The 27,430-nt window shown below is 40.3% G+C and overlaps 1 protein-coding gene across 1 annotated transcript; it reads left to right on the top strand.

Moving 5' to 3' along the window:
* Positions 1 to 15,697: 15,697 nt before the first annotated feature.
* Positions 15,698 to 16,627, top strand: LOC127221815 (olfactory receptor 4C45). The gene has a single exon (XM_051183810.1). The coding sequence runs from the start codon at positions 15,701 to 15,703 to the stop codon at positions 16,625 to 16,627; it is 927 nt and encodes a 308-aa protein (XP_051039767.1). The 5' UTR covers positions 15,698 to 15,700.
* Positions 16,628 to 27,430: the final 10,803 nt, after the last annotated feature.

The raw sequence follows: 27,430 nt of genomic DNA, 5'->3' as shown, positions 1-27,430 counted from the left end.
CTGCTTCCTGAACATAACTCCAGTAGCACAGACACTGATATCAACAAGTAATAAATGCGACCTCCTCAAACTTAGAAGCTACTATAAGGCCAAGGACACAGTGGACAAGACCAAAAGACAGACCACAAAATGGGAAAAGATTTTTACCAATCCTACATCTGACAAAGGGTTGATTGATGGGAGATGTCATTCTGTATATGTTTCTCATACTGGTTAATGAATAAAGCACTGTTGGCCAATAGGAAAGGAAGATAGGAGGGACTAGGAGACAAGGAGGAAATAGGACGTAGAAAGGAGGAGCCAAGATGGAGAGTCTGGAGAAAGCAGTACGCGGCAGCCGGCTCTGGGTAAGAAGACCACGTGGAAATACATAGATGGGTTAATACTTAAGACAGAGCTAGCCGATAAGAAAGTAGTAACTGGCCAACAGTATAATATCAAATACAGAGTCTCTGTGCATTATTTGGGGCTGGCGTGGCGGCGGGACAAGACCAGCGGCGGCAGGAGGAAAAACTGTACGCGTTACAGTTGATCTCCAAAATATACAAAGAACTCAAGAAACTAGTCAACAAAACACCAAATAACCCTATTTAAAAATGGGGTACAGAACTGAAGAAAGAATAGAGGAATTTTCTCAATAGAGGAAATCAAAAAGGCTGAAAGACACTTAAGAAATTGCTCAACACCCTTAGCTATCAGGGAAATGCAAATCAAAACAACTTTGAGATACCATCTTACTCCTGCCAGAATGGCTAAAATTAGAAACACCAATGACAACTCATGCTAGAGAGGATGTGGAGAGAGGGGAATACTCCTCCTCTGCTAGTGGGAATGCAAACCCGTACAGCCATTTTGGAGATCAGTATGGCGGTTCCTCAGGAAAATGGGAATTAGTTTACCACAGGACCCAGCAATCCCCCTCTTAGGCATATACCCAAATGATCAACATCCTTACAATAAAGACATGTGCTCAACAAAGTTCATAGCAGCATTATTTGTAATAGCAAGAACCTGGAAGCAACCTAGATGCCCCTCAACTGAATAATGGATAAAGAAGATGTGGCACATCTACACAATGGAATACTATTCTGCAGAAAATAATAATGGAATCTTGAAATTCGCAGGCAAGTGGACGGAACTTGAAAAAACATCCTAAATGAGGTAACCTAGTCACAAAAAGAGGAACGTGGTATGTACTTGCTCATATACATATTTTAGACCTAGATCAAAGGATCACCAGCCTATAATTCATATCACCAGAGGAACTACGATACAAGGTATATTCTAAGAGATTCATATAAAGTCCCTCACAGAAGGGGAAGGGACAAGTCCCCCAGAGCACATGGGAAGTGGGGGGGGGAGCAGTGAATGGAGAGAGAAGTAGGAGAAAGAGAAGGGGATGAAAGGAAAGCACATGTGACTAGGATGAATGAGTCAGGGGAGGAATAGAAGACAGAAAAGAGAGAGACAGAGAGAGAGAGAGAGAAAGAGAGAGAGAGAGAGAGAGAGAGATAACACAAAAGAGGGAGCCATTATTGGTTTGAAGAGAAAAATGAACCTAAAGAAAGGTCTAGAGACCTACAAGACTGACTCCAACAACAATTTGAGCAACGTGGAAAAGGTACCATAAATGCCCTTTCTTGACTGTGAGATCAACTAACTTATCCACCATTATGGAGCCCTCATCTAGTACTTGTTGGAAACAGAAGCAAACATCCATACCTAAACACTGAGTCAAACTAGAATCCAGATGCAGAGGGAGAGGACAAGACCAGGTTGCAGAAACACATAGAGACAGCTGACCTGAACAAGGAAAAGCTAATGCCCGCCCCCAGACTGATAGCTGGGAATCCAGCATGGGGCTGACTCAGAACCCCTGAACATGGGTCTCAGCTAAAAATTCTGAGCAGTCTAAGGGACCTCAGAGAGTGGAACCAGGATGTATTCCTGGTGCACAAAAGGTCTTTTCGGACACATCCCCCATGGAGGGATAACTCCCTTAACCTAGAGACAGGAGAGAAGTCCTAGTCCCTACTTCGAATGACTTGACAGATTTACATGACCCCACCTGGATGGCATAGCCCTACATGTAGAATGGGTGTGGGGGGATTGGAGGGAAGGGTGGTCAGAGTGCATGTGAGGGCCAAGAGAGGGTAAGAAGGGGGGAGAGAGAGGGCACTGGGATCCACATGTAAAATATGAAAAATAATAAATAGTATATATTATATGAAAAGTATTTATTCTTTTTTTTACTTTGATTCTTTCTGAATTTCACATCATGAATTCTTATCCCACTTATCTCCCTGCCCCATGGAATCTGCTCTCTGCCCTTGCAAACTCCCCTTGCAAAACAATACCAAATTCAAAAGAAAGGCCAAAAACCAAACCAAACAAAAACAAAAAAGAACAATGTTGTTGGCAATGCTGTAGTGTGGCCAGTTGGTCACACAGCTAACCCTTTAGTCCATTCATCTCTACTTGCATGTGTTCATTGTCTGTCTCAGAGCCTTTGGTTCTACTACAACACTGATAATGGGCTCTCACTGGAGCTCCTTTTGGCTATCCTGTTGTTGTCCTGTATCTTGAAGATCCTGCTATTTTGGAACTGTAGGTTTGTCATCTTCACATGCTCCAACTGTTCACACAAGAGGCGGATGTTGGGGTGGGCCAACTCATAGCCCTGGTTCTGGGTCTGGGTGATCGCTGATTTAATCAGTTCACTAGTTTTCCCTTATCCTCACTATCCAGTTGAACTTCTCCAGTACTGCCTCAGCTAGCTCACCCAATGCAACCTGAAACAAGGAGCTGGACCAGTTTTCCTGCTCTTGGGCCCTCAAATCTGGGCCCCCCTCACTCATTATCACCAGCATCAGCTGGATTATTTTGTTCAGGCAAGGTCCAGACCTTCTCTCCTGATTGCTGTAGGGGCATAGAAAGAGGGATGGAATCAGAAGTCCTGCTCACACTCTCAGGGCTTGCTTACATGTACACCCAACAACAGGGTAAGCTCTAGTGTGCTGTCTAGTTGGTATGCAGGATCAGCTCTCCTATATGCTGTCTGTAGCCAGTATTGGGCAGGGCTTGTTCTCACACTCTCCTGACCCAGGGACTAGCTAGCCCTCTTGCTACAAGTAGCAAGAGGCAGCAGGGGGTGGGGGGGAGACAACAGGAGGCATCTTTCCTTCACACATACCACTGCATGGTAGATGGGGAATAAGGGTCAGCTCTGTTGCTCTCACACTCTCAAGTCTGGTTCACCTGGGTTCCGAAAACAGGGTCAGCTCTAATGTGCTGCCCAGATGGGAAACAGAGGCTGCTTTCTCATGTACTTCAGCCAGCAAGGGTCAGAGCTAGCTCTTTCTTGTGACTCCAGAACTAACTTTCTCATCTGTTGCAGGTGGTAATGGATGAGGGGAGGAAGACATCTTTCCCTCATCCATGCTACCACATGGCAGATGAATGGAGGCAACAGGGTCTGCTCTCTTCCCTCATGCTCTCAGGGTTGGCTCACCTGCATCTCCTACCACAGGGTCAGCTCTAGTGTGTTTCCTAGGGTGAGGTGCACACCTACAGTGAGAGGTAGATCCATCTTTTGCTCTCTCCTGAGAGGGCAAATCCAGATATTCTGCTGGAATATCCATCGGTAGGCAGGACCAGCCATCCAGGGCCAATGAAAGGTAGGACTGGCTCAGCACAGCATGATTCCAATGATACCCATGCTAACACAGGCCCAAGCTGCAGCAGGACCCTCCGGCCTAAGCCTTTACATCTCCATGGCTCCAGGTGGCAGCACAGGCCACCACCCAGATCAGCATGGTCCAGGGCGCAGCATGGTCCTCAGACACCGACATGGTCCAAGGTGGCTGACAAGACTCTGGTCACCCACATGGCCCTCAGTGACAACAGGTGCCCAGGACATCAACTCAGACCCTGGCTGCTGTAACACCTGGACCCAGGCATGACCCTCTGCATCACCCCTGGCCCTGACAACACCATGGCCCGAATGACAGCGAGGCCACTCAAATCAAGATGTTCCTGGTAGCAGCATGGCCCTTGAATGCCCCCATGGCCACAGGTTGGACCCCAGACGCTGGGCATCTATGTGACCTTTGTTGGCAATATAAGCATAATTACAGCCCAAGCCAGGATGTCACCATGGTCCCAGGTGGCAGCATAGGCCATCCAGCTCAGCATGGTCCCCCAGTGAGGACAGAAGCCACAGACATCAACACAGGCCCCTCTGACTGCTCTTGGGGACTTAGATCAAGATCTGGCCCTTAGTCATAGCCCAGGCCCATCTCCCTGGACTTGAGCAATCAGCTGGCTGTTCACATCAGCCCATTTCTCAGCACCCTCACATCCAGATCTACCACTCTACATAGCCCACAAACCATTCTACCTCTCCCTCTCTCCACCTATACTCTCTCACTACAGTGGTGCCCAACTGCCCACACCAGGGCTCTTGATTGGATCACAGGTGGCACATAGTTGAGTACTGCTGGCCCCAGCCACAATGGATGGTGGAGCTGTTGCCTTTCCTCTCTCCTGTGCTTGGGTCTAGAGACGTTGGGCAATACTTGGTATGGTGGTACATGATCAGCTGGGAAGGTTCCTGGTTGATTGAGACCCCTGCAGACCCAAAAGTCTGGGGACACCATCTGTGTTCATCATCAATCTAGGCCCTGAGAAAATATTTTTAGCAAAAAGTAAAAGAAAAAAGGTGCTGCTGTGAAGATAATTTTCTGCAAATTAAAACATTCCTTCCTGGAGGAATGCTACTTAAGACTCGGGAAATAAAACTTATAAGGTTCAGAAAGTAAACAAAATCAGTGTCAAAAAATTTCTGAAACTTGAAAAATTCACAAGACTCCTCCCAAAGTTCTATAGACAGACAAAACTTCAGGGAAGAGGACAGTCTCTAAGTGGCTGAGCTACCTGCAAGTCATTCAGGGAGCTCCACACATGCAGTTTGCATGAGTCATCACTAATACTGAGGTGGGCTTCTCAATGACACAGTTAGTTGTCTTTGAGTCAACACTGCTCCTGTTAAGCCCAATAAACCCATTAGCACCCCAGACTGAACCTGACAGGACTGTTCTTTGGTAGTGGTGGTACCCTGTCTGGGTTGACCAGATGTTTACCCAAGTCTCCCCCCAGAAAAAAGTCATACAACACTAGATAAACATTTCTTTTGCAAAATATAATTTCTCAAACCACATTTTATGACTTTTGGTTTCTTCATTTTTGTTTTAGTTTTGAGACAGGATGTGGCTTTATAACTTCCCCTGGCCTCAGACCAATATCTCCCTACCTCCACTCACGAAAGCTTGGATTACAGGTGTGCTCCTGTTCAGCCAGTGATATATCATTGTTTAACCTACCTTTTCACTCGATATTAAGTTTTCCAGCTTAATCTCTATTAGTAGGTACAGATTTGATTTAATTTTACTCATTGCAAAGTAATCTATTGTAACTGCCATGCATTGCTTGATACCTACTTTACTACAAAACATGGTGGATGTATTTGTACATGCTTCCATGTACACTTTCATGATGTGCTTTTCTAAAACAATACCTATGATTACATCAAATGATTTAACTTTGGAAGCCTAAAAGCATTATTATCTTTATTTTTTGACATTTTCATACACTAGTTTATACTACCACAAATAATCAGCTGTCATCCTTGCCAGAACTTATCTTTATTTTCTATTTTTGTAACATTTTATTAGTTCTTCCAAAACTTTATACATGTATTGCTCATATTCACTCCTCAGCTCCTCGCAGGTCTGCCCCCTATTTACTTTCCCACCCAGACTTTTGTCCTTTTATTTCTACCAATGCCAGTTGTGCTGCCTAACTGTCTTCAGATGTGTGGCCTTTCACTAGAGCATGATTGACTTACCAGGGGCTACATGCTTAAAAAAACTTATGCTCCTTACTCCAGTAGCTAAAAATTGCCAACAGTACCTCAGCTAGGGATGATATATCATGCATAACTCCTCTCTTCTTGATGGAATTTGATCTACCTTGGTTATACAGGTCTTTTGCATGCTGTGAGTTCATATGTGCAATTGCCATTCTGTTTCCAAATTATGTTGTTTTCATTTGCTACTTCTCATATTTTTTATTTAATAAATTTTTATTTTCTCCAAATTAAAAATTATTTTTTCTTATTTTACATATCGATCCCAGTTCCCTCCCATGTCCCCCGACCACCCTCCCATTCCATCCCCTTCCACCCCACAGGGAGGGTGGTGCCTTCCAGGAGGGGTCAACAAAATCTGTCAAGTCATTTGGAGTAGGGACTAGGCCCTCCCTCCTGCCTCTAGGTTAAGGGAGTATCCCTCCATGGGGAATGTGTTCGCAAAGTCCTTTTGTGCACCAGGGATACATCCTGGTTCCATTGTCAGGGGTCCCTTAGACTTCCCAGGCCTTCTAACTGAGACCTGTGTTCAGAGGGTCTGAGTCAGTCCAATGCTGATTTCCTAGCTATCAGTCTGGGGGCACATTAGCTCCTCTTTGTTCAGGTCAGCTGTCTCCGTGGGTTTCTGTAGCGTGGTCTTTCCTCCCTCTCTGCATCTGGATTCCAGTTCAGCTCAATGTTTAGAAAATATTTTTCAATAATGTGAATGGTGAATTTAATTTGTTAGCTTGACAAGGCTATTGCACATATTTTTAACAACAAAGTAACGTATAATAAGATAAAACAAAAACCATACCATCAAAGTTAGATAGGGAAAACAAACAGAAGGAAAAGAGCCCCAAGTGAAGGCAAAATAATCAGAAACCCACTCATTTATGTATTCAGGAGTCCCTTAAAATATTAAAGTAAAATATATTCAGAGGACCTCATATAGACCCAGGTAGGCCCTGTGCTTGCTGCTTCATTTCTGTGAGTACCTATGAGCTTTGCTCATGGGTTTGTATTTAGAGGACCTTGTTCTCCTGGTGTCCTCCATCCCCTCTAGCTCTTTCAGTCTTTCTTCATCCTTTTCTGTGGTGATCCCTGAGCTCTGATGGGAAGGATTTGATGGAGATATCTCAAGTAGAACTGTGTGTTCCCAAATTTCTCTGTGAATAATGTCTGGCTGTGGGTCTCTGTATTTATTTCCATTTGCTTCTCTGATGATGGCTCAGCAAGACACTGACTTATGAGTGTAGCAGAAGGTCATTAGAAGTCATTTTATTGTTGTTGTTGGGTTTTTTTTTTTTTTAAGATCAGGACTATTTGGTTTTACCCTAGGTCTCAGGGCTATCTAGTATCCTGTTCTGGATCAATCAAACAGTGTCAAATATGGGGCGCAACTTGTGGAGTGAGCGTTAAGCCAAATCAAACACTGTTCAGTTATTCCCACAAGCTTTGTGCCACCATTGTCCTATCTTAATTTGAGGGTAGGACAGATTGTAGATCAAAGCTTTTGTGGTTGGCTTAGTATTTACATTTCACTTTTGGAAAAGCTTAAAGGGTACCTTCCCATACCAAAGACACTAGAACATGGGGTGAAGGTTCACTATAGGTACAAGCTCTACCTCTTCATGTTCCATGACTTGTGTGGGTACCCTCTTCAGCAATGGGGTCTTGCTCTCAGTTTTGAAGAGCAGCATCTTAGCTTGGCAACTGCCTGGGTTGTTTGCATATTTCCATGGGACTTTTTTGGTCAACAACTGGGTTAGATATAACACAGTTCTGGTACTGGAAGCTTCATTTGATGGCAAGAGTTTGCCAGTCGGGACTCTCTCCCATATTATTTGAAGACTTCATTCAGTTCACCTTCATATATTTTAGAAAGTTAGGATTTTCATTCTTTGACTCTTACACTTTTTCCATCCCCTCTTCTACAGTGATCCCTGAGCCTTGGAAGGAGGGAGTGTGGTATACAAATTTCATTTAGCAGCGAGTATTCCATAGTCTCTTACTCTTGTATTCATCTATGGGTATAAAAATAAGTCACCATAAGTCAGTTCAATAGTACATCCACTAAATAAATAGTAGATTCTCCACTAGGGTCTATGATCTGACTAGCCATAGAACTTATACCCAATAATGAACCTAACTATGGGTTTCACCTTTTGGCACATGCCTTAAGTCCAATCAGAAAGTTGTTGTTCTCATAATATTCACAATATCACTGCCAGTGGACATGTCTTGTTACCTCACATGGTACACAGCTAAGCATTCTGTTATACCTCATTTGTCTATATGCCCTTTGGTTTGGTAGTATCACGCTGTCTTTATTACCGTGGCTCTGAAAATTGGTCTGAGGTAAGGTAACAGAATGCTTCTGTGTTCTATTTGCTTATAATTTTGGGGGTTTCTGTGATCTTTTAGTGTTCCATGTGAATTTTAAGATTGTTTTTTTAGTTTTGTGATGAATGTTTTTGAAATTTTGATATGAATTGGATTGAATAAATACATTGATTTCTGAAGTATGGTTGTTTTCTACTTTTTTGAAGATTTTTTATTTTTAAATTTTTTAAAATGCTTAAATTTGTTTATTTAAATAACATTTTTTTCATTTTTTTTACATACTGACCATAGTTTCCCCTCCCTCCTCTCCTCCACCCCACCCCCTCACACATCCCATTGCGATTCCCAGCTACCCTCTCCCTCCCATTCCTCCTCTGTGTTCATTCAGAAAGGGCCAGACCTCCCATGGGTTTGAACAAAGCATGACACATCAAGTTGAGACAGGACAAAGCTCCTCCCCTTGCATTAAGGCTGGTCAAGGTAATCCAGCATGGGAACAGGTTCCCAAAAGCCAGCTAAACACCAGGGACAGGTCATGGTCTCACTTCTAGGAGCCTCACAAAGAAACCAAGCTATACAACTCTCACACACATGCAGAGGGCCAAGGATGGTCCCATGGAGACTCCCTAACTGTTAGTCCAGAATCCATAAGCTCCCACTACTTCAAGTCAGCTGTCTCTGTGGGTTCCCCATCATGACCTCCCTGGATAGTTCAATCCCTCCTTCCTTTCTTCAGCAAGACTCCTGAGCTCAGCACAGTGTATGGCTGTGGATCTCTGCATTTGCTTCCATCAGTTACTGGATAGAATACCTCTGATGACAATTAGGGTAGTCACCAATCTGATTATAGTAGATAGCCTGTTCAGGTATCACTCCACTATTGCTTGGAGTCTTAGCTGTGATTTTCCTTGTGGGTTCTTGGGGGTTTCCTTGGTGCCCCCTATCAACACACTTCTTTCGCTACTCTTCCCCCCCACTCCCCATCCCATCGCCAACCTGCCTCCTGCATCCAGTCTGCAGTATAGTCATTTTCAAAATATTCTGCCAATATAGGATAATAGAATCTCGAATGTCTTTCCATTGTTTATTGTCTTATTTTATTTCTTTCTTGAGTATCTTGGTGTTTTTCTTGTGAATATTTTCACCTCCGTAGTTAATCTTATTCCAAGATAGTCTTAAGGAATCATGAGTAGAATATATATTTTCCCTGATTTCTTTCTCAGAAAGCTCATTGCTAGTGTGGATAAAAGTTGGGTTTTTATGCTTATACTTTACTGAAAGTGCTTATTAAATATGCAAGACAAAAAATCTAAAACCAAGCAAACAAACAAAAATTATCCTCAAGATTATTTATGCAAGTATTGGTGGCACAGTCCTTTAATACCAGAACTTGGGAGACAGAGGCAGGTGGACAAGCTCCACAGCAATACAGAGAAACCCTGTCCCGAGGAAAAAAATCCAAATAAATATACAAACTCAGTAGGGCCTTTTAAACATAGTGTTTTGTCATCTTGTCATCTGAATATATGATATTGTTATTCCATGTATGTATTAATACATATAATATTATTATAGAAATTATTACATGTTATTCTAATTGTTATTCTATGTATATACCTCTCTAGTCTTATTTGTCTAATTAAGATTTTAAGCACTGTTATTCTTTGTTTCTCTATTACTATGACCACAAACAAAAAGAATTTAGGAAGAAAGGGGTTTTCTCCATCATAATCCATCACTGAAGGAAGTCAGATCAGGAACTCAAGCAGGATCCTGGAGACAGAAACAAGATGGAAACCATGGAGGAATTCTACTGACTAGATTTTCCTCATAGCTCACTCACACCACTTCTTTATACAACCAGGAACACTTGCCCAGCAGTGGCACCACTCACAGTGACCTTGGCCCTCCTATATTAATCATTAATCAAAAAATGCCCATATACCTGCCTACAGGCTAATTTAATGGAAATATTTTCTTAATTGATGTTCCCTCTTCCTAGATGAACCAGCCTCTGCCAGCCTCAAGTTGACCAAATAAATAAATAACCAGCATAAGTACTACACTGAATAAAAACAGAAAGATTGCTATATAAGTTTGTGGGGTTTTTTATTATTATTTATTTCATATGGTCCCCTTTGACAGCTGATTGCCTTGTGAGAGATCAGAATCTTAGTCAAAAATCCTTACTGATGTCTTGAGGTGTATTCCCTACTTTTTCCTCCAGCAGTTTGAGAGGTTTAGAACTTCCATTGAAGTCCTTGATCCATTTGAAGTAGATTTGTCTTCAGGGTACAAAATGAAGATAGTTTCATTCTTCTATATGCAGATTTCCAGGTTTTTCTATAACTCTGATGAAGATGCTGTCTTTTATGTAATGAATAGTTAGTAATTGACTTCATTCTTTTCCACATCTTAGATTAATCCCTACTCTGCTCAGTCAGGTCTTCTATTTGTTCTCTATACACACACACACACACACACACACGCGCGCGCGCGCGCGCGGAAACAAAAGAAGAAGAAAGAAAAAAGAAAAAGAAAAAAAACAGTACTCCTCTGAGGAGCCTGAATATGGAGAGGATTTCAGGAAATTCTGTAAAGACTCACCTCTGGACATAGCATGCTGTTCACACAAGACTTGGCTGTTCCAACATAAAGTCATCACAATAAGAAGCATGGAAAGAGGACATGATCCTGATGTCCTACCCATTACTGATAAGTTAAAGTCATTGATAGAAGGAGAGTCATTTTCCTTGGTGATGTCATGAGAATTGTGAGGTTGTTTATTCCAAAGCAGATGAACCCAAACAAATATTTGAATGGGCAGCACTAGTTTTATCTAGTGGATTTTTTTAAGTATAAAAAGAGATAGGAAATATGTGGGGATGGGCAAAGAAAGCAAGAGGAATGAAAGAGGGGATGGATATGGCCAAAATGAATTATATACATGTATAAAACTTTTAGCCAATGAAAAAACCTAGTTAAAGCTGACCTGAACAAAGGAGAACTCATGGACCCCAGTCTGATAGCTGGGAAACCAGCATAGGACCAACCCAGACCCCTTAAGCATGGGTGTTAGTTAGGAGAACTGGGCAGTCTATGGGGTCTCTGGTAGTGGACCAGTATTTATCCCTAGTATATGAATCGACTTTGGGAGCCCATTCCACATAGAGGGATACTCTCTCAGCCTAGATACATGGGGGAAGGGCCTAGGCCCTGTTCCAAATGATATGATGTTGAAGACTCCCCATGGAAGAACACACCCTCCCTAGGGAGCAGAAAGGGGATGGATGGGGTTTGAAGGAGAGATGCAGGGTCAGAGAGGAGAAGAGGGAACTAGGATTGATATATAAAACAAGCTTGTTTCAAATTTAAATTAAAAAAAGAAAAAAAACTAGTTAAGTACTCTGCTACTATTGTCTGCAAGTTCAGTGTTCTCATAATCTTTGTTTTCTTGTTTTAGTTTGTGGAGTTTTTATATGAAATGTTCTCTCATGTTTTTTGTTTTTGTTTTTTTTTTTTTTTTTTGTCTATTTTAGAGGTACTCTGTGTGTTAATTTGATTTGCTATTTATAGATTTTCCTATTTTTTCTGTTTTTGTTTGATTTTATCTGAATCCTCATGTAGGTTGTCTTCTCTTATATTTATGTCCAAGACAAAAGTAAACTGCGATAATTACTATGGTGGTTTGATAAAAAGTCTCAGTGTTAACTACAGGAGAACAAATTGTGCTCCTGACTTTTTCCCCTGTAATATTTGCAAACATAAGTATTTCCCAACCTGGTTGGTTGGGAAAATGTGGTTGTTTAAATAGTGAATGGAAGATAGGGTATGGAAAAAAGAAAGAGTATGAGTGAGGGAGAAGTATATAGACTAGAAATATGAAAATCCATAAAAATATAATATAGTAGGTTTGAGAAAAGACAGACATAAGAGGGATTTTCCTAACAACCTATACTTTATAACACATTAAACACTTGAAATATAAAGATGTACTTACCTAGTCTGTCCAACAAAAACTGTACCATGTTCCACACAAGCTTCCATGTAGCCCTTCCATGTCTCACTCTGGAGATGTGACCATGAGTCATAGGGCTATTCTCTTTGGTGAAATTCCACAAATTAAGGTCAGTTCCTGCTGCATTCTAGTTTTTTCATGTAGTCTAGATCTAGACCATTCCCAGGATACCTACATCCCATAACTTTCTCTTCTTGACTATGACAGAAAAGAAAAGACCATAGGCATTGGGAATTTGTCTGTTCCAACTCCCTACATCCCTCATTGAGCTCTTTCCAGAGATCTACCAAGAGCTCTTTAATCTCTGGATTGGGTTTTCCTTTTTCAACTCTTGAGTAACTGGCTCCAGGCTCTATTCTTGGCCCCAAGCTGGCTGAGCTGGACTGGCAGCAGGATCCCTCCTCTTGTCCCCAATGGCAAGTTTTCCATAGTCATGTGGGTTTTGTTTCATTTCATTCTGCTTTGCTTTGTTATTATGTCACTTCTTTCATGGATTTCTAAAGTTCTTCAATTTCTTTCTGTGGAAGTCTCTTCATTCTTATTATTTCCTTGTTTTTGACTCTATCCTTCATTGACTTACACTAAGGTATAACCTGTAGTCTGCCATCTTATCCAGGAGTTCAAGTTTGAATGTTTATTGTGGGGGGGGTGTAGTATCTTTATTTAATTAAGGTATCCTATTAAAAGTAGGCCATATAAAATTAGTTTTGAAGTATTCTTCCTTCTCAATTTTGTGGAAAAGTTTAAGAAGTGCTATTTTATAGTTCTGTAAGATGTGAGATAAATGCAGCCATCTGGTCTGAGATTTTTATTCATGATTACTTGCTTTTAGTCTCAAAAAGGGATCAAATTTAAGCACATGATCCAACATAAATGAATTAAAGTCATTACTCTAAGTGAAATAAAGAGGGGCTGTATGGAGTTTATTGCTAGAATACTTGCCAAAATACAAGAATCTGAACTCAGTTCACAATCCAAATGCATTTCTGACCACTGCTAATGATGTCTATGTAAAGCAAGTGGCCCTGGCAAAGATTTCAAAAGAGCCAATTACCAATCCTCTGGGTACTTGCTAAGCCAAAACATCACCAGCCCCTCCAGATTGTGTAAGTATTTCTTTAGTTTCAAGGAAGGAAGAATTGAAACAAAGGGTCATTGTGTTGATGACTAGAGAAGAATGTAAATCAATAAGATGATGATTTAAGAGGAGCTACTCTCCATGTTGGTAGGTTTCTAAAGAGATGGAGTTACAGAGGAGCCAGAATTGAAAAATGATAGGAATTCTATCTTCAAAATGTTCATAAACTTTTAGGAAGCAAAAAAACATGCCTCAAAGGGTAAGGAGGAAAGTTTAACCAATTTGATTTTATTCTCTTATACATGTTAAAGTTCAATGGACTAATGTTTTCTTACTTAAGTAATTAGGCTTTGTTGTCAGAATTGTTATCTGAAAAGAATATTATCTACGTGTGTGTGTGTGTGTGTGTGTGTGTGTGTGTGTGTTTTCATACCACCAGTCACAAGAAATCAAGAAAGTGGGTTTTCCATCTAACTTCCTAACTGAAATAGTTAATTTTTTGAAGTAAATGATGACAATAGGGTCAAAATATAAACAAATAAAAATGTCTTACTTAAAGTATTATCTAGAAGAATAATAATTCCAGTGTTGGTTTAGAGAGTCTACTGAACACTGTGCTGGGTGTGCCTAGAGTAGAACAAACAATGTTTGCAATCAATCAACAAACAGAAGAATCCCCAACCAACTACAACCTGGTAAGTGAAAACTAAAACTTTTTTCCCAAAATTTAAGCAGATTAACTTGATTTAGCCACTTTGTTCTCACTGAAGTAGATGTTGCAGTAACATGTTTGACTTGAAGTTTTGTTATTTTTCTGTGAAAATTAATTTAGACACAATAACACGAAAATATAATTGGTAATTTTTTACTTAGGTGATTGAAATCACTTCAAAGATGTGTTAATGTCTACATCTTGCTAAATAGATGGTTGTTTGCAATGACTTGAAGTTTTTCCCTTCTCATGATTTCTGCTCTGTCACTTTGATTTTAGGATTTGTGAATTGAATTTACTGATAATGATCAACTATATTATTGCTATCTATAGACATCATGAGCAGAGTAGAGATACTCTGGGACCAAGCCAAATTGAAGACCAAATATGCTTCTTCTTACTTCATTTTCTCCTTGCTCTTCTGGGGTTGAAATATTATGCTGATGACCTTCTCTGTATCCAGAATTTTATTTTCTGAAGCTGGGATAGTGTGGGAGGGGGATTTTTTTGGTATGATTTCAAGTAGGTCTTAGGGTAAAAGATAAACAAGTATAATATACCTCAGCTCATTAGTAACGACTCTAATTGACACTTGAAAGTCTGCATCTAGTTCACTTAAAAGAATATATTACACCTCAATATTTCTTCAACATGTCAATGAAAACTAGAAGTTCATCTCATTTTGGTTGAATTTACTATTAAAAAAAATGTGTGGTGTCTTAGCTAACCCTGTCATTTGTGTGTTTTCAATAAGAAATTCAGGGTAACCTCATGTCTAGTTTAAACCTAGTTGTAAAATGTGAATAGGGAGGATAAATTTAATTCTGAGAATAACCTAATTCTGAGAATGATCTTATATCTGATCAAAGTGAAACCACAAGAAAATGTTATTGATGAAATACTGTGGTGCTTTAGGGAGATTTTGTGCCACTTACACGTAACATTCAGATATAAAAAAAAAAAAAAAGAAATGTGGAAGAAATTGCTGCAGAGAATCAGGGATAAAAATCTAGGTTTCTGGAATGTAGTATGCTCAATGAGCTATAACTCATATGGTTCTTTGGCATCCAGAGAGAAGATAACTCCCTCCAGAACAACATGACTATCTCTAGGAGCAGATGCATTCATATGAAAGGGGAGAATTGTAGATTAAAGAGTGTGAGAGCTTTAAGTTCAGCAACACTTGTATTTTTGGTGTGTAATGCTCAGGTGTTGTTCATTAAATACTATGTTTTTATCAAAAAAAATCTGTGTAAATAAAAACAAAACTTGAAAATAATTGATATTGATGATATCTACCCTCCAAAGACACATGAAATAAGCCATTTCAGGGACTGGTTAGAAGAAATTTGGAAATCACCTTGTCATCAATTATAATGGCAGGTTTCTTGCAGTATTTGTAAGGTCTTATCAGTATTCCATGAAAATTCATTAGGAAAAATGGAACCTACTTTTGTTCTTTGTAACTACATGGGATGTTACACTATCAGCAGATGTCACCAGAAGTGCAGCTACATCAAGCTCAAGGACCAGAATTAACAATATGATGGAGTATTTCAGTGTTGCATTTTAAATACCATCACTGAGACACCCTGTGATTTCTTTTCAGATGACGATATGTTCACAGCCTGGACTAAACTGATGGAAAGAATGAGCAATGTCACAGAATTCATCCTCCTGGGCTTGACTCAAGACCCAGAGCTGCAGAAACTCTTATTTATTGTATGCTTAGTAATCTATTTGATCACACTGACAGGTAACATGCTTATCTCAGTCACCATCTTCATCAGCCCAGCCCTGGCTACTCCCATGTACTTTTTTCTGTCCTATTTGTCCATCACAGATGGTTTCTACTCTTCTTCTATAGCACCCAAAATGATCTATGACTTGATCTCTGAGAAAAGCAGCATATCCTTTAATGGCTGCATGACTCAGCTTTTTGCTGAGCATTTTTTCGCAGGAGCTGAAATCATCTTGCTGATTTCCATGGCCTATGACCGCTATGTAGCCATTTGCAAGCCCTTGCACTACATGACCATAATGAACCGACCTATGTGTATTTCCTTGGTGGTTGCAGCTGGAATTGTTGGGTTAGTTCATGGAATGATACAAACTACATTTATAGCCCAATTACCCTTCTGTGGCCCCAATACCATTAACCACTTTATATGTGACTTAATACCACTTCTAGAGTTAGCCTGCACTGACACTCACATTCTGGGGCCCCTGATTGCTGCCAACAGTGGATCAATGTGTTTACTCATTTTCTGTATGCTTATAGTTTCCTACATAGTCATCCTTTACTCCCTGAGGAAACACAGTTCAGAAGGGCGTCACAAAGCCCTGTCTACCTGTATCTCTCATGTCACTGTTGTTGTCTTATTTTTTGTACCTTGTTCATACTTGTATGTAAGACCAATGACCTCCTTCCCCATAGACAAAATTGTGAGTGTGTTTTACACTCTAGTGACACCTCTATTGAACCCTTTAATCTACACACTTAGAAATGAGGAGGTCAAGAAGGCTATTAAGAAACTCCTGGGTCAAATAAGGTCAAACACTGGTTAAAGAAATCCAGTGATTTTCCATATTCAAGCAATAATCTAGTGATTCTTCATATGGATTTCTCTTTCCTAAATGATTTAAATTGACAGTGTCTGTTGTACACTGCATCAGAATTAACACGTGGATGATTTTTATACTAATGTAATAGGAACAGTGTAATAACACATGCAAAAAATGTGTATGAACACATCAGAATGATATGGATTACTATGGCATTAAAATTTATCATTTCTTTCTGTTTAGAATCTTTAAATTCTGTTCCAATTTTGTATAGTATCTAAAATAAGTTATAAAATAGTGTGACCCTAGTCTACCTAGGATGTATTTATTCCATCAAACCATATTTTAGGATTTGTTACCCCAACTCATGTTGTTCCTCCTCTTTCTCTCCCATTCTAGCTTATAGTGGGCTTTCCTCTCGCCTTCAGTAAGATAAAAATATTACAACAAATACTGATGAGAATCCAAGGCAAGAGGAACCCTCACTCATCTTGATGTAAGGGTAAACTAATACAGCCACTGTAGAAATAAAGGGTATTTTTTTCAAAAAACTAAAAATGGAATATATTTTTAGTTCTAAAACATTGAACATATTTTTTAGAACTAAAAACATGAACCAGCTATAACACTCCTGGAAATTTACTCAAAAAGCTCTAATCCACAATAGAGATATCTATACATTTGTGTTGGTTCACAGCAGCTAATAAATAGGATCAACCAAGATGCACATCAATTGATGAATGGATAATGAAAATATGGCAATATGCATAGTGAAATTTTATTCCACGCTAAAGACAAATGAAAATAAATGATTTTCATGTAAATAGTTGATCCAAAAAAAATTATACTGAATGAGATAATCCAGGTCTAGAGTGAAATACTGTTTGCTCCTCACATGTAGATTCTAGGTTGAATATTTACATTTTTGTATTTATGTTAAAACCCTTATAGATAGATCCCTGAAAGCAAGAAACGAAAAAAGGTATGAAAAGGGGAGGAGATTTGTGGAGGAAGAATAGTAAAACACACATGGTGTGAAAATAAATGTGTAAACTCAAAACAGAAATGTTTAAATGGGACAGGACTGGGGGAAAATGAGATTGATGGGGAGGGATGAACAAAAACTAAGGATGGATGAAAATGTATGAAAACAGAAAATGAAAAGATGTGGATTCCTTCCAGACTAATGTGGTTTGATCACGCCAGACCGCCTGAAACAGAGTACAAGCTGATCCTACATTCCAAACAGCTGGACAAAACAGCCCTACAGACTACAGCTAGGATATCTGAATCTTCTTCGAATCCCCCAAGACAGAGCCCCTTACCAGCAGGAAGTAGTTTGGAAATAACGACGCCCAAATTCCCAAATATTGTGTATAAATGTTTGTTTTCATTTAATTGGACTTTGTTATATAAAATTAAATAAAAATTATATTTAATAAAACTATTTTCAAATTTAAAGAAAGATTAAAAACTCACTCAAATTATTGAAAAAAAGAAAATGCATGAAGAACCATATAGAAATATTTTAATTTATAAACTAATTAAAGGGTAGAAGTGACCCTGATCCTGCTGCTCCTGTCTCCTGTCCCCATCGAGAGCACCCTTGGAGCTCTGATACACCCCCACCCATCCCACCACGAGCCTGCCCCCCTACCCTGTGCCCTACCCTGCCCATGGTCCTGCCACTCTGATTGAGCACTGGGACAGAGGGTGGAGCCAACAGTCCAAACTACTTCAGAGACTTCTCGGAGCAACTCTGAACAAAGGAGACCTGCCTATCCACAAGGGACTACCTGTAATTTCCTCTGCTGGAGTCCTGGGCCCCTCCCAGTGATCAGCCTATCTCTGCGGGTCCACTCTGAGTTCCTGCCGGCAAGAAGAAGCAGGCCAAACCCCAAATAGGTTGGACCAAAGAAAATAGATCCCTCGACATAGAGCATGCAGAATAAAGAAAGAATATTAAGAGCAGCGAAGGAAAAAGGACAGACCTATCAAAATTACACCTGACTTCTCCATGGAAACCCTAAAGGCCAGAAGGTCCTGGATAGATGTTCTAAAAGTATTAAGAGAACAGGGATGCCAGCTACTATATCCAGCAAAACTCGCAATCACTGTCATGGGGGATTCGAAGAACATTCAAATATCCTGGCTGTAGTCTGTAAGGCTGCTTTTTCCAGCTGTTTTGAATGTAGGATCACCTGGTACGCTGTTTCAGGTGGTCTGGCTTGATCAAACCACATTAGTAAGGAAGGAATCCACATCTTTTCATTTTCTGTGGAAACAAAAATAGAAATCCTTTTCCCCAGTAACTTGTCCTTGAACTTAAATTTTGGAGTCAAAGCATTTTTTTTTAATTTAATTTATTATTTTACATGTCGATCCCAGTTCCCTTTCCCTCCCTCCCTCCCTTCTTCCTTTCCTTTTTCCCTCTCTGCCCTCTCACATGCACTCTAACCACCCTCCCCTCCCATCCCCCCACCCCAATTCCATATGTAGGGGAATGCCATCCAGTTGGGGTCATATAAATCTGAAAGGTCATGTGAAGTAGGAACTAGGGCTTCTCTCCTGTCTCTAGATTAAGGCAATTATCCCTCCATGGGGGATGTGTTCGCAAACTCCTTTTGTGCACCAGAGATACATCCTGGCTCCACTGACTGAGGTCCCTTAGACTGCTCAGTTCTTCTGACTGAGAAGCATTTTCAGGGGGGCCTGAATCAGTCCCATGCTGGCTTCCCAGCTATCAGTCTGGTGGCCATTACCTCCTCCTTGTTCAGATAAGCTGTCTCTATGTGTTTCTGCCGCCTGGTCTTGTCCTCTCCATCTGCATCAGGGTTCTACTTCGACACAGGGTTTATGTATAGCTGTTTGCTCCTGTTTCCAACAGCATTAGTTGAGGGCTCCAGGGATGAATTAGTTGTTGATCTCACTCTCCAGGAATGACATTTATGGTAGCCTTTCCACGATTGCTCAAATTGTTAGTTGGCAGCAGTCTTGTAGTCCTCTAAACCTTTCTTTGTGTTCAATTTTATCTTCAAACCAATATTGGCTCCCTCTTTTATGTTCTCTCTCTGTGTGTCTCTCTCTGTCTCTCTCTCTGTCTCTCTCTCTCTCTTTCCTGTCTTCTATTCCTAACCAGGCTCAATCTTCCTGGTCACACATGTTTTCCTTTCCTCCCCTCGTTTTCTCCTACTTCTCTCTCCATTCGCTGCCCCCCCCCACTTCCCCTGAGCTCTGGGGGATTAGTCCCTTCCTGGTTCTGTGAGGGACTTTATATGAATCTCTTAGAATACAACTTGTATCCTAGTTCCTCTGCTGGTATGAATTATAGGCTGGTGATCTTTGATCTAGGTCTAAAATCCATATATGAGTGAGCACATACTGTGTTCCTATTTTTGTGACTGGGTTACCTCATTTAGGATGGTTTCTTCAAGTGCCATCCACTTGCCTGCGAATTTCGAGATACCATTATTTTTTTCTACAGAGTAGTATTCCATTGTGTAGATGTGCCACATATTCATTAACCATTCTTCAATTAAGGGGCATCTAGGTTGCTCCCAGGTTCTTGCTATTACAAATAGTGCTGCTATGAACATAGTTGAACAGATGTCTTTGTTGCATGGATGTGAATCCTTTGGGTATATGCCTAAGAGGGGGATTGCTGGGTCCTGTGGTAAACTAATTCCCATTTTCCTGAGGAACCGTCATACTGATCTCCAAAATGGCTGTATGAGTTTGCACTCCCACCAGCAGTGGAGGAGTGTTCCACTTTCTCCACATCGTCTACAACATGAGTCATCACTGGTGTTTCTAATTTTAGCCATTCTGGCAGGGTTAAGATGGTATCTCAAAGTTGTTTTGATTTACATTTCCCTGATAGCTAAGGATGTGGAGCACTTTCTTAAGTGTCTTTCAGCCTTTTTGATGTCCTCTATTGAGAATTCTTTCTTCAGTTCTGTACCCCATTTTTTAATAGGGTTATTTGGTGTTTCGTTTACTAGTTTCTTGAGCTCTTTGTATATTTTGGAGATCAGCCCTTTGTTGGATATCGGATTAGTGAAAATCTTTTCCAAGTCTGTGGGCTGCCATTTGGTCTTGTTCTCTGTGTCCTTTGCCTTACAGAAGCTTCTAAGTTTGAAGAGGTCTCATTTATTAATTGTTTCTCTCAGTGTCTGTGCCCCTTTAGTTATGTTCAGGAAGTGGTCTCCTATACCAATTTGTTCAAGGGTACCTCCTACTTTCTCTTCTAAGAGGTTCAATGTGGCTGGATTGATGTTGAGGTCTTTGATCCATTTTGACTTGAGTGCAAGTTAAATAAATCTTTTAACTAAAGAGTTCTTGAGTTCTTTGTATATTTTGGAGATCAGCCCTTTGTCGGATATAGGATTGGTGAAAATCTTTTCCCAGTCTGTTGGCTGCCGTTTGGTCCTTTGCCTTACAGAAGCTTCTAGGTTTTAAGAGGTCCCATTTATTAATTGTTTCTCTCAGTGTCTGTGCCCCTGGACTTATGTTCAGGAAGCAGTCTCCTATACCAATTTGTTCAAGGGTACCTCCTACTTTCTCTTCTAAGAGGTTCAATGTGGCTGGATTGATGTTGAGGTCTTTGATCCATTGGACTTGAGTTTTGTGCAAGTTGACAGACATGGGTCTATCTGCAGACTTCTACACATCCTTATCCAATTGTGCCAGCACCATTTGGTGTTCATAGGTGTGTGGGTTAATACCAAATTTTCAATTCGATTCTATTGGTCTACTTGTCTATTTTTGTGCCAATACCAGGCTGTTTTCAGAACTATAGCTCTGTAGTAGAGCTTAAAGTCAGGAATGGTGATGGCTTCCGAAGTTTTTTTATTGCATAGGGTTTTTTTTTTTTTTATTTAGGCTATCCTGGGTCTTTTGTTCTTCCATATAAAGTTGATTATTATCCTTTCAAGGTCAGTGAAGAATTGTGCTGGGATTTTAATCTGGATTGCATTGAATCTGGCTTTTGGCAAGATTGCCATTTTTACTATGTTTATTCTACCTATCCAAGAGCATGGGAGGAGATCTTTCCATTTTCTGGTATCTTCTTTAATTTCTTTCTTTAGAGCCACAAAGTTCTTGTTATATAGGTCGTTTACTTGTTTGGTAAGCATTACACCAAGATACTTTATGTTGCTTGTGGCTATTGTAAAGGGTGATGTTTCTCTGATTTCTTTCTCTGTCTTTTTGTCTTCTGAAAAAAAAAAATAGGGCTACTGATTTTTTTGAATTTATCTTGTATCCTGCTAGTTTGCTGAAGGTGTTTATCAGCTGTAGGAGTTTCCTGGTAGAGTTTATTGGGTCGCTTATGTAAACTATCATATCATTTGCAAATAGAGACAGTTTGACTTCTTCCTTTCCAATTTGGATCCCCTTGATCTCCTTTTGTTCTCTTACAGCATTAGCTAGAACTTCTAGCACGATATTGAAGAGATATGGAGAGAGAGGACAGCCTTGTCTTGTTCCTGATTTTAGAGGAATTGGCTTAAGTTTCTCCTCATTCAGTTTGATGTTGGCAGTTGGTTTGCAGTATATTGTTCTTATTATGTTTAGGTATGTTCCTGTTATCCCTGACCTCTCCAATACTTTTATCATGAAAGGGTTTGAATTTTGTGAAAGGCTTTTTCAGCATCTAGTGAGATGATCATATGGTTTTTCTTTTTCCGTTTGTTTATATGGTGGATCACGTTGATAGATTTTTGTATTTTAAACCATCCCTGCATTCCAGGTATGAAGCCTACTTGGTCATGGTGAATGATTTCTCTGATGTATTCTTGAATTCGGTTTGCCAGTATTTTATTGAGTATTTTTGCATCGATGTTCATCAGGGATATTGGTCTGTAGTTTTCTTTCTTAGTTGTGTCTTTGTGAGGCTTGGTTACCAAGGTTATTGTGGCCTCATAAAAAAAAGTCTGGCAATGAACCTTCTGTTTCTACTTTGTGGAACAGTTTGAGGAGTAGTGATATTAGTTCTTCCTTGAATGTCTGGTAGAATTCTTCACTGAATCCATCTGGCCCTGAACTTATTTTGGTTGGAAGGCTTTCGATGACTGCTTCTATTTCATTGCGGGTTATAGGTTTATTTAAGTTGTTTGTCTGTTCTTGATTTAATTTTGGTAAGTGATAGTTATTCAGAAATTTGTCCATTTCCTTTGAATTTTCAATTTTTGTGGAATACAGATTTTCAAGGTATGACCTGAAATTTGTCTGGATTTCCTGTGTCTATTATTATGTTCCCCTTTTCATTTCTGATTTTGTTAATTTGCATGTTCTCTCTCTGCTTTTTCATTATTTGAATAAAGGTTTGTCTATCTTGTTGATTTTCTCAAAAAACCAACTCTTCGATGCATTGATTTTTTGTATTGTTTTCCTGGTTTCTATTTTGTTTATTTCATCCCTCAAGGTGATTATTTCCTGGCTTCTACTCCTATGGGGTGAATTCGCTTCTCTCTGTTCTAAGAGCTTCAGTTGCACTGTTAATTCTATATGTGACTATCCTCTATTGTCTTCATATGGGCACTTAATGTAATGAACTTCCCTCGTAGCATTGCTTTCAAGGTGTCCTATAAGTTTGGGTATGTTGTGTCCTCATTCTCGTTGAATATTAGAAAGTCTTTAATTTCTTTCTTTATTTCTTCTTTGACCCAGGAGTGGTGCAATTGCACCATGAGTTTCCAGGTTTTCTGCTATTTGTGTTGTTGTTGAATTCCAATTTTAAAGCATGGTGGTCTAATAAGATACAGGGGACTATTCCTATTCTCTTGTATCTGTTGAGGTTTGTTATGTCACCTAGTATGTGGTCGATTTTAGAGAAGGATCCATGTGGAGCAGAGAAGAAGGTATATTCTTTTGTCTTTGGATAGAATGTTCTATAGATGTCTGTTAACCCCAGTTGAGACATAACTTCTGTTTCTGATTTGTGGTCCTGTCTAGTGTTGAGAGTGGTGTATTGAAGTCTCCCACTATAAGTGTGTGAGGTTTTATATGAGCTTTGAGTTTTAGTAGTGTTTCTTTTACGAATGTGGGTGACTTTGTATTTGGGGCATAGATGTTCAGAACTGAGACTTTGTGTTGATGGATTTCTCCTGCGATGAATAAGAAATTACCGTCTTCATCTCTTTTGACTAATTTTGGTTTGAAGTCTAACTTGTTAGATATTAGGATAGCTACGCCTGCTTGCTTCTTATTTCCATTTGATTGGAAAATCTTTTCCCAACCCTTTACCCTGAGGTAATGTCTATCTTTGAAGCTTAGATGTGTTTCTTGTATGCAGCAGAAGGATGGATTCTGTCTTCGTATCCATTCTGTTAGTCTGTGTCTTTTTCTAGGTGAGTTAAGACCATTAATGTTGAGGGTGAGTAAGGACCATTGTTGTTGATGCTTGTTTGATTTAGGTTTGTTGTTGGCAGTGGTATTGTGAATATATTAGTTCTCCTTTACCCTTGGTTTCTGGTGTAGTTGGATTATCTGTTACCTACATTTTTGTGGGCGTAGTTACCTTCCTTAGGTTGGAGTTTTCCTTCCAATACTTTCTGTAGGGCTGGATTTGTAGATACATATTGGGAAAATCTGGTTTTGTCATTAAATATCTTGTTTTTTCCATCTATAGTGATTGCAAGTTTTGCTGGATATAGTAACCTAGGCTGGCATCCGTGGACTCTTAGTACTTGCAGAACATCTATCCAGGACCTTCTGGCCTTGAGGGTTTCCATGGAGAAGTCAGGTGTAATTTTGATAGGTCTGCCTTTATATGTTACCTGTCCTTTTTCCTTTGCTGCTCTTAATATTCTTTCTTTATTCTGTATGCTAGGTGTTTTGATGATTATATGTCGAGGGGTCTTTTTTCTTTGGCCCAGCCTATTTGGGGTTCGGTATGCTCCTTGTACTTTCATGGGCATGTCCTTCTTCAGATTTGGAAAGTTTTCCTCGATGATTTTGTTGAATATGTTTTCAGCACCTTTGAGCTGGGCTTCCTCACCTTCCTCTATGCCTATTATTCTAAGGTTGGGCCTTTTCATGGTGTCCCACATTTCCTGGATGTTTTTTGTTAAGGATTTTTTGGATTTATGATTTTCTTTGGTCAATGAATCTATTTCTTCTAGTTTATCTTCGGCACCTGAGATTCTCTCTTCCATCTCTTGAATTCTGTTCGTTATGCTTGTGTCTGTAGTTCCCGATTTTTTGCCCAGTTGTCTATTTCCAGCATTCCTGCGGTTTGTGTTGCCTTTATTTTCTCTATTCCAGTTTTCAAATCTTGAACCGTTTCCTTCACCTGCTTATTTGTTTTCTCTTGGCTTTCTATACTTTCCTTAAGGATTTTGTTCATTTCTTCCACTTTTTTGTTTGTTTTTTCCTCCATTTCTTTAAGGGATTTTCTCACATCTTCTTTGAGGGCCTCTATCATTTTTATGATGGTAATTTTTAAGTAGTACCCTTCTGCTTCCTCTGCTTTGTTGTTGTGTTCCCTAGATTCTGGTGGTGTCATCCTTGTCTTTCTGTTTTTAGGTGTTTTCTTGTATTGCCGTCTTCCCATAGCTTCTTCCAGTAGGTGTTGTTGGGGGTCTCCCCTTCTGTCTATGGTACTTCCCTGGTGGGCTTATGTGGGTCAGAGATTCAATATCTGTAGCTCTGGGTGGTCCAAGCTCTATAGGAGGTCTCTCCACAGACAGGAACCTGGAGATGTAGTCAGAGCTGAGGATCCAGTAGAAGATGCCACTAGCCAATGGCTCTAGCCAATGGCTGGCAGATGAGGACAAAGGCTGAGCTGAAACTTGGGAAGGTTTTGCAGGATAGTCGTATCTCACTGGAAACTGGGACTCTCCAGCTGAGGCCTCTTTCTTTAGCAGAAGCCCGGATTTGGGGGTCAAGGATCTTGCCAACAGGAACTCAGAGTGGACCCGCAGAGATAGGCAGATCTCTGGGAGGGGCCCAGGACTCCAGCAGAGGACTGGAGTTTAGGTCAGAGACCAAGCAGGTGGAAATTACGGGTGGTCCCGCGTGGATAGGCAGGTCTCCTTTGTTCAGAGTTGCTCTGAGGAGTCTTCGAAGGAGGGTGGACTGTTGGCTCCACCCTCTGTCCCAGTGCTCAACCAGAGCAGCATGAAAGTGGGCAGGGTAGGGCACAGGGTTGGGGGGGCAGGCTCACAGTGGGGATGGGTGGCTGTGTATCATAGCTCCAAGGGTGCTCTCAATGGGTACAGGACACAGGAACAGCAGGATCGGGGCCATCCCAGGGAGTTTGGGGGGGTGGGGAGAGGTTGTAGGGGAGAGGCAGCCCCGATTGGGTCCAGACTCACCTCTGGCCAATAGCTGGTGGAAGAGGACAAAGGCTGAGCTGAAACCTGGGAAGGTTTTGCAGGATAGTCAGAACTCACTAGAAACTGGAACTCTCCAGCTGAGGCCTCTTTCTTTATCATAGGCCCTGATTTTGGGGTCAAGGATCTTGCTGGCAGCCTGATTTTGGCTTTTTATAAATTTGGTTTTGGTATAGACATATCTTAGACATATTGCAAAAAAATTATTCCACATATTCATCTCTTTTAAAGACCTAATTTAGTTCCCAAAGAAAAATCAAATGAGAAATACAATTAGGTAAAGTAATAAAGAGATGATGTTTGTACATGCAAACAATACTAATCGGATTCACTAAGTTATATTAAACATATATAACAATATGTTATATATCATATATATATATATATATATATATATATATATAACAATATAACAATATAACAAATTTAAGTAAGAAAACACGGTTGCGAGAGGAAGTGGAAATGATGGAAGCACAGTGTTTTGTGTATAAAATTCTCAAAAAAAAAGTAAAATTAAAAGTTTCTTTCAAGAGTGAGATAGTAGGAGTGACTGGATCCCCAGCTGGAGGCCCCTAACCTCTAGGTCTAATCATCCTGAGCATGTCACACTCCTTACCCTTGCCCACTGAAGCCCCAGGGAACTGGGAGCAGCCTCCTCACATCCCAAACCATCTAACATCTCATCTGCTACCGTTGGAGCCTTGGCCCTACCCACACCAGGAGAAATGAGTGCCTGGATCCCTGGCTGGAGGACCCTAACCTCTAGGCCCTAATCATATGAGGCACATCGAATACCCCATCAAATACCCTGGAGACTTATCCATAAATCCAGCTTTACATAAAGTACTAGAAGGAAAACTACAACCCAAGAAAGTTTGCTATACTCACAAAAACATAGGCAATAGATAATCCCACATTACCAAAACCGAAAAAAGGAAAAGAAGCAATGATGATGGGAGATGTCATTCTGTAAATATGTTTCTCATACTGGTTAATGAATAAAGCACTGTTGGCCAATAGGAAAGCAAGAGAGGAGGGACTAGGAGACAAGGAAGAAAGAGGAAGTAGTAAGGAGGAGTCAAGATGGAAGACAGAGAGAGCAGAACACCGGCGACCTCTCTTTCCAGTAAGATAAGACCACATGGAAGTACTTAGATTAACACAAATGGATTAATACTTAAGACAGAGCTAGCCGATGAGAAACTAGTACCTGGCCAACAGAATTATATCTAATACAGAGTCTCTGTGTGTTAATTGGGGCTGGCGCGGCGGCGGGACAAGACCAGCAGCCGGAGGAAAAACCTACTCGTTACACAATACTACCGTAAACAACAATCCAAAAACAACAGAAATTAATGATCACTGGCCATTAATGTCTCTTAATATCAATGGTCTCAATTTACCTATGAAAAGACAACCTATAAAAAAGAATGGATACAAAGACAGAATCTATCCTTCTTATGAATACAAA

This window comes from Phodopus roborovskii, unplaced genomic scaffold, assembly GCF_943737965.1.
Source record: "Phodopus roborovskii unplaced genomic scaffold, PHOROB, whole genome shotgun sequence".
Lineage (NCBI taxonomy): Eukaryota > Metazoa > Chordata > Mammalia > Rodentia > Cricetidae > Phodopus > Phodopus roborovskii.
The sequence above is the reverse complement of the archived record's forward strand: the minus strand, read 5'-3'. Positions and strand labels throughout refer to the sequence as shown.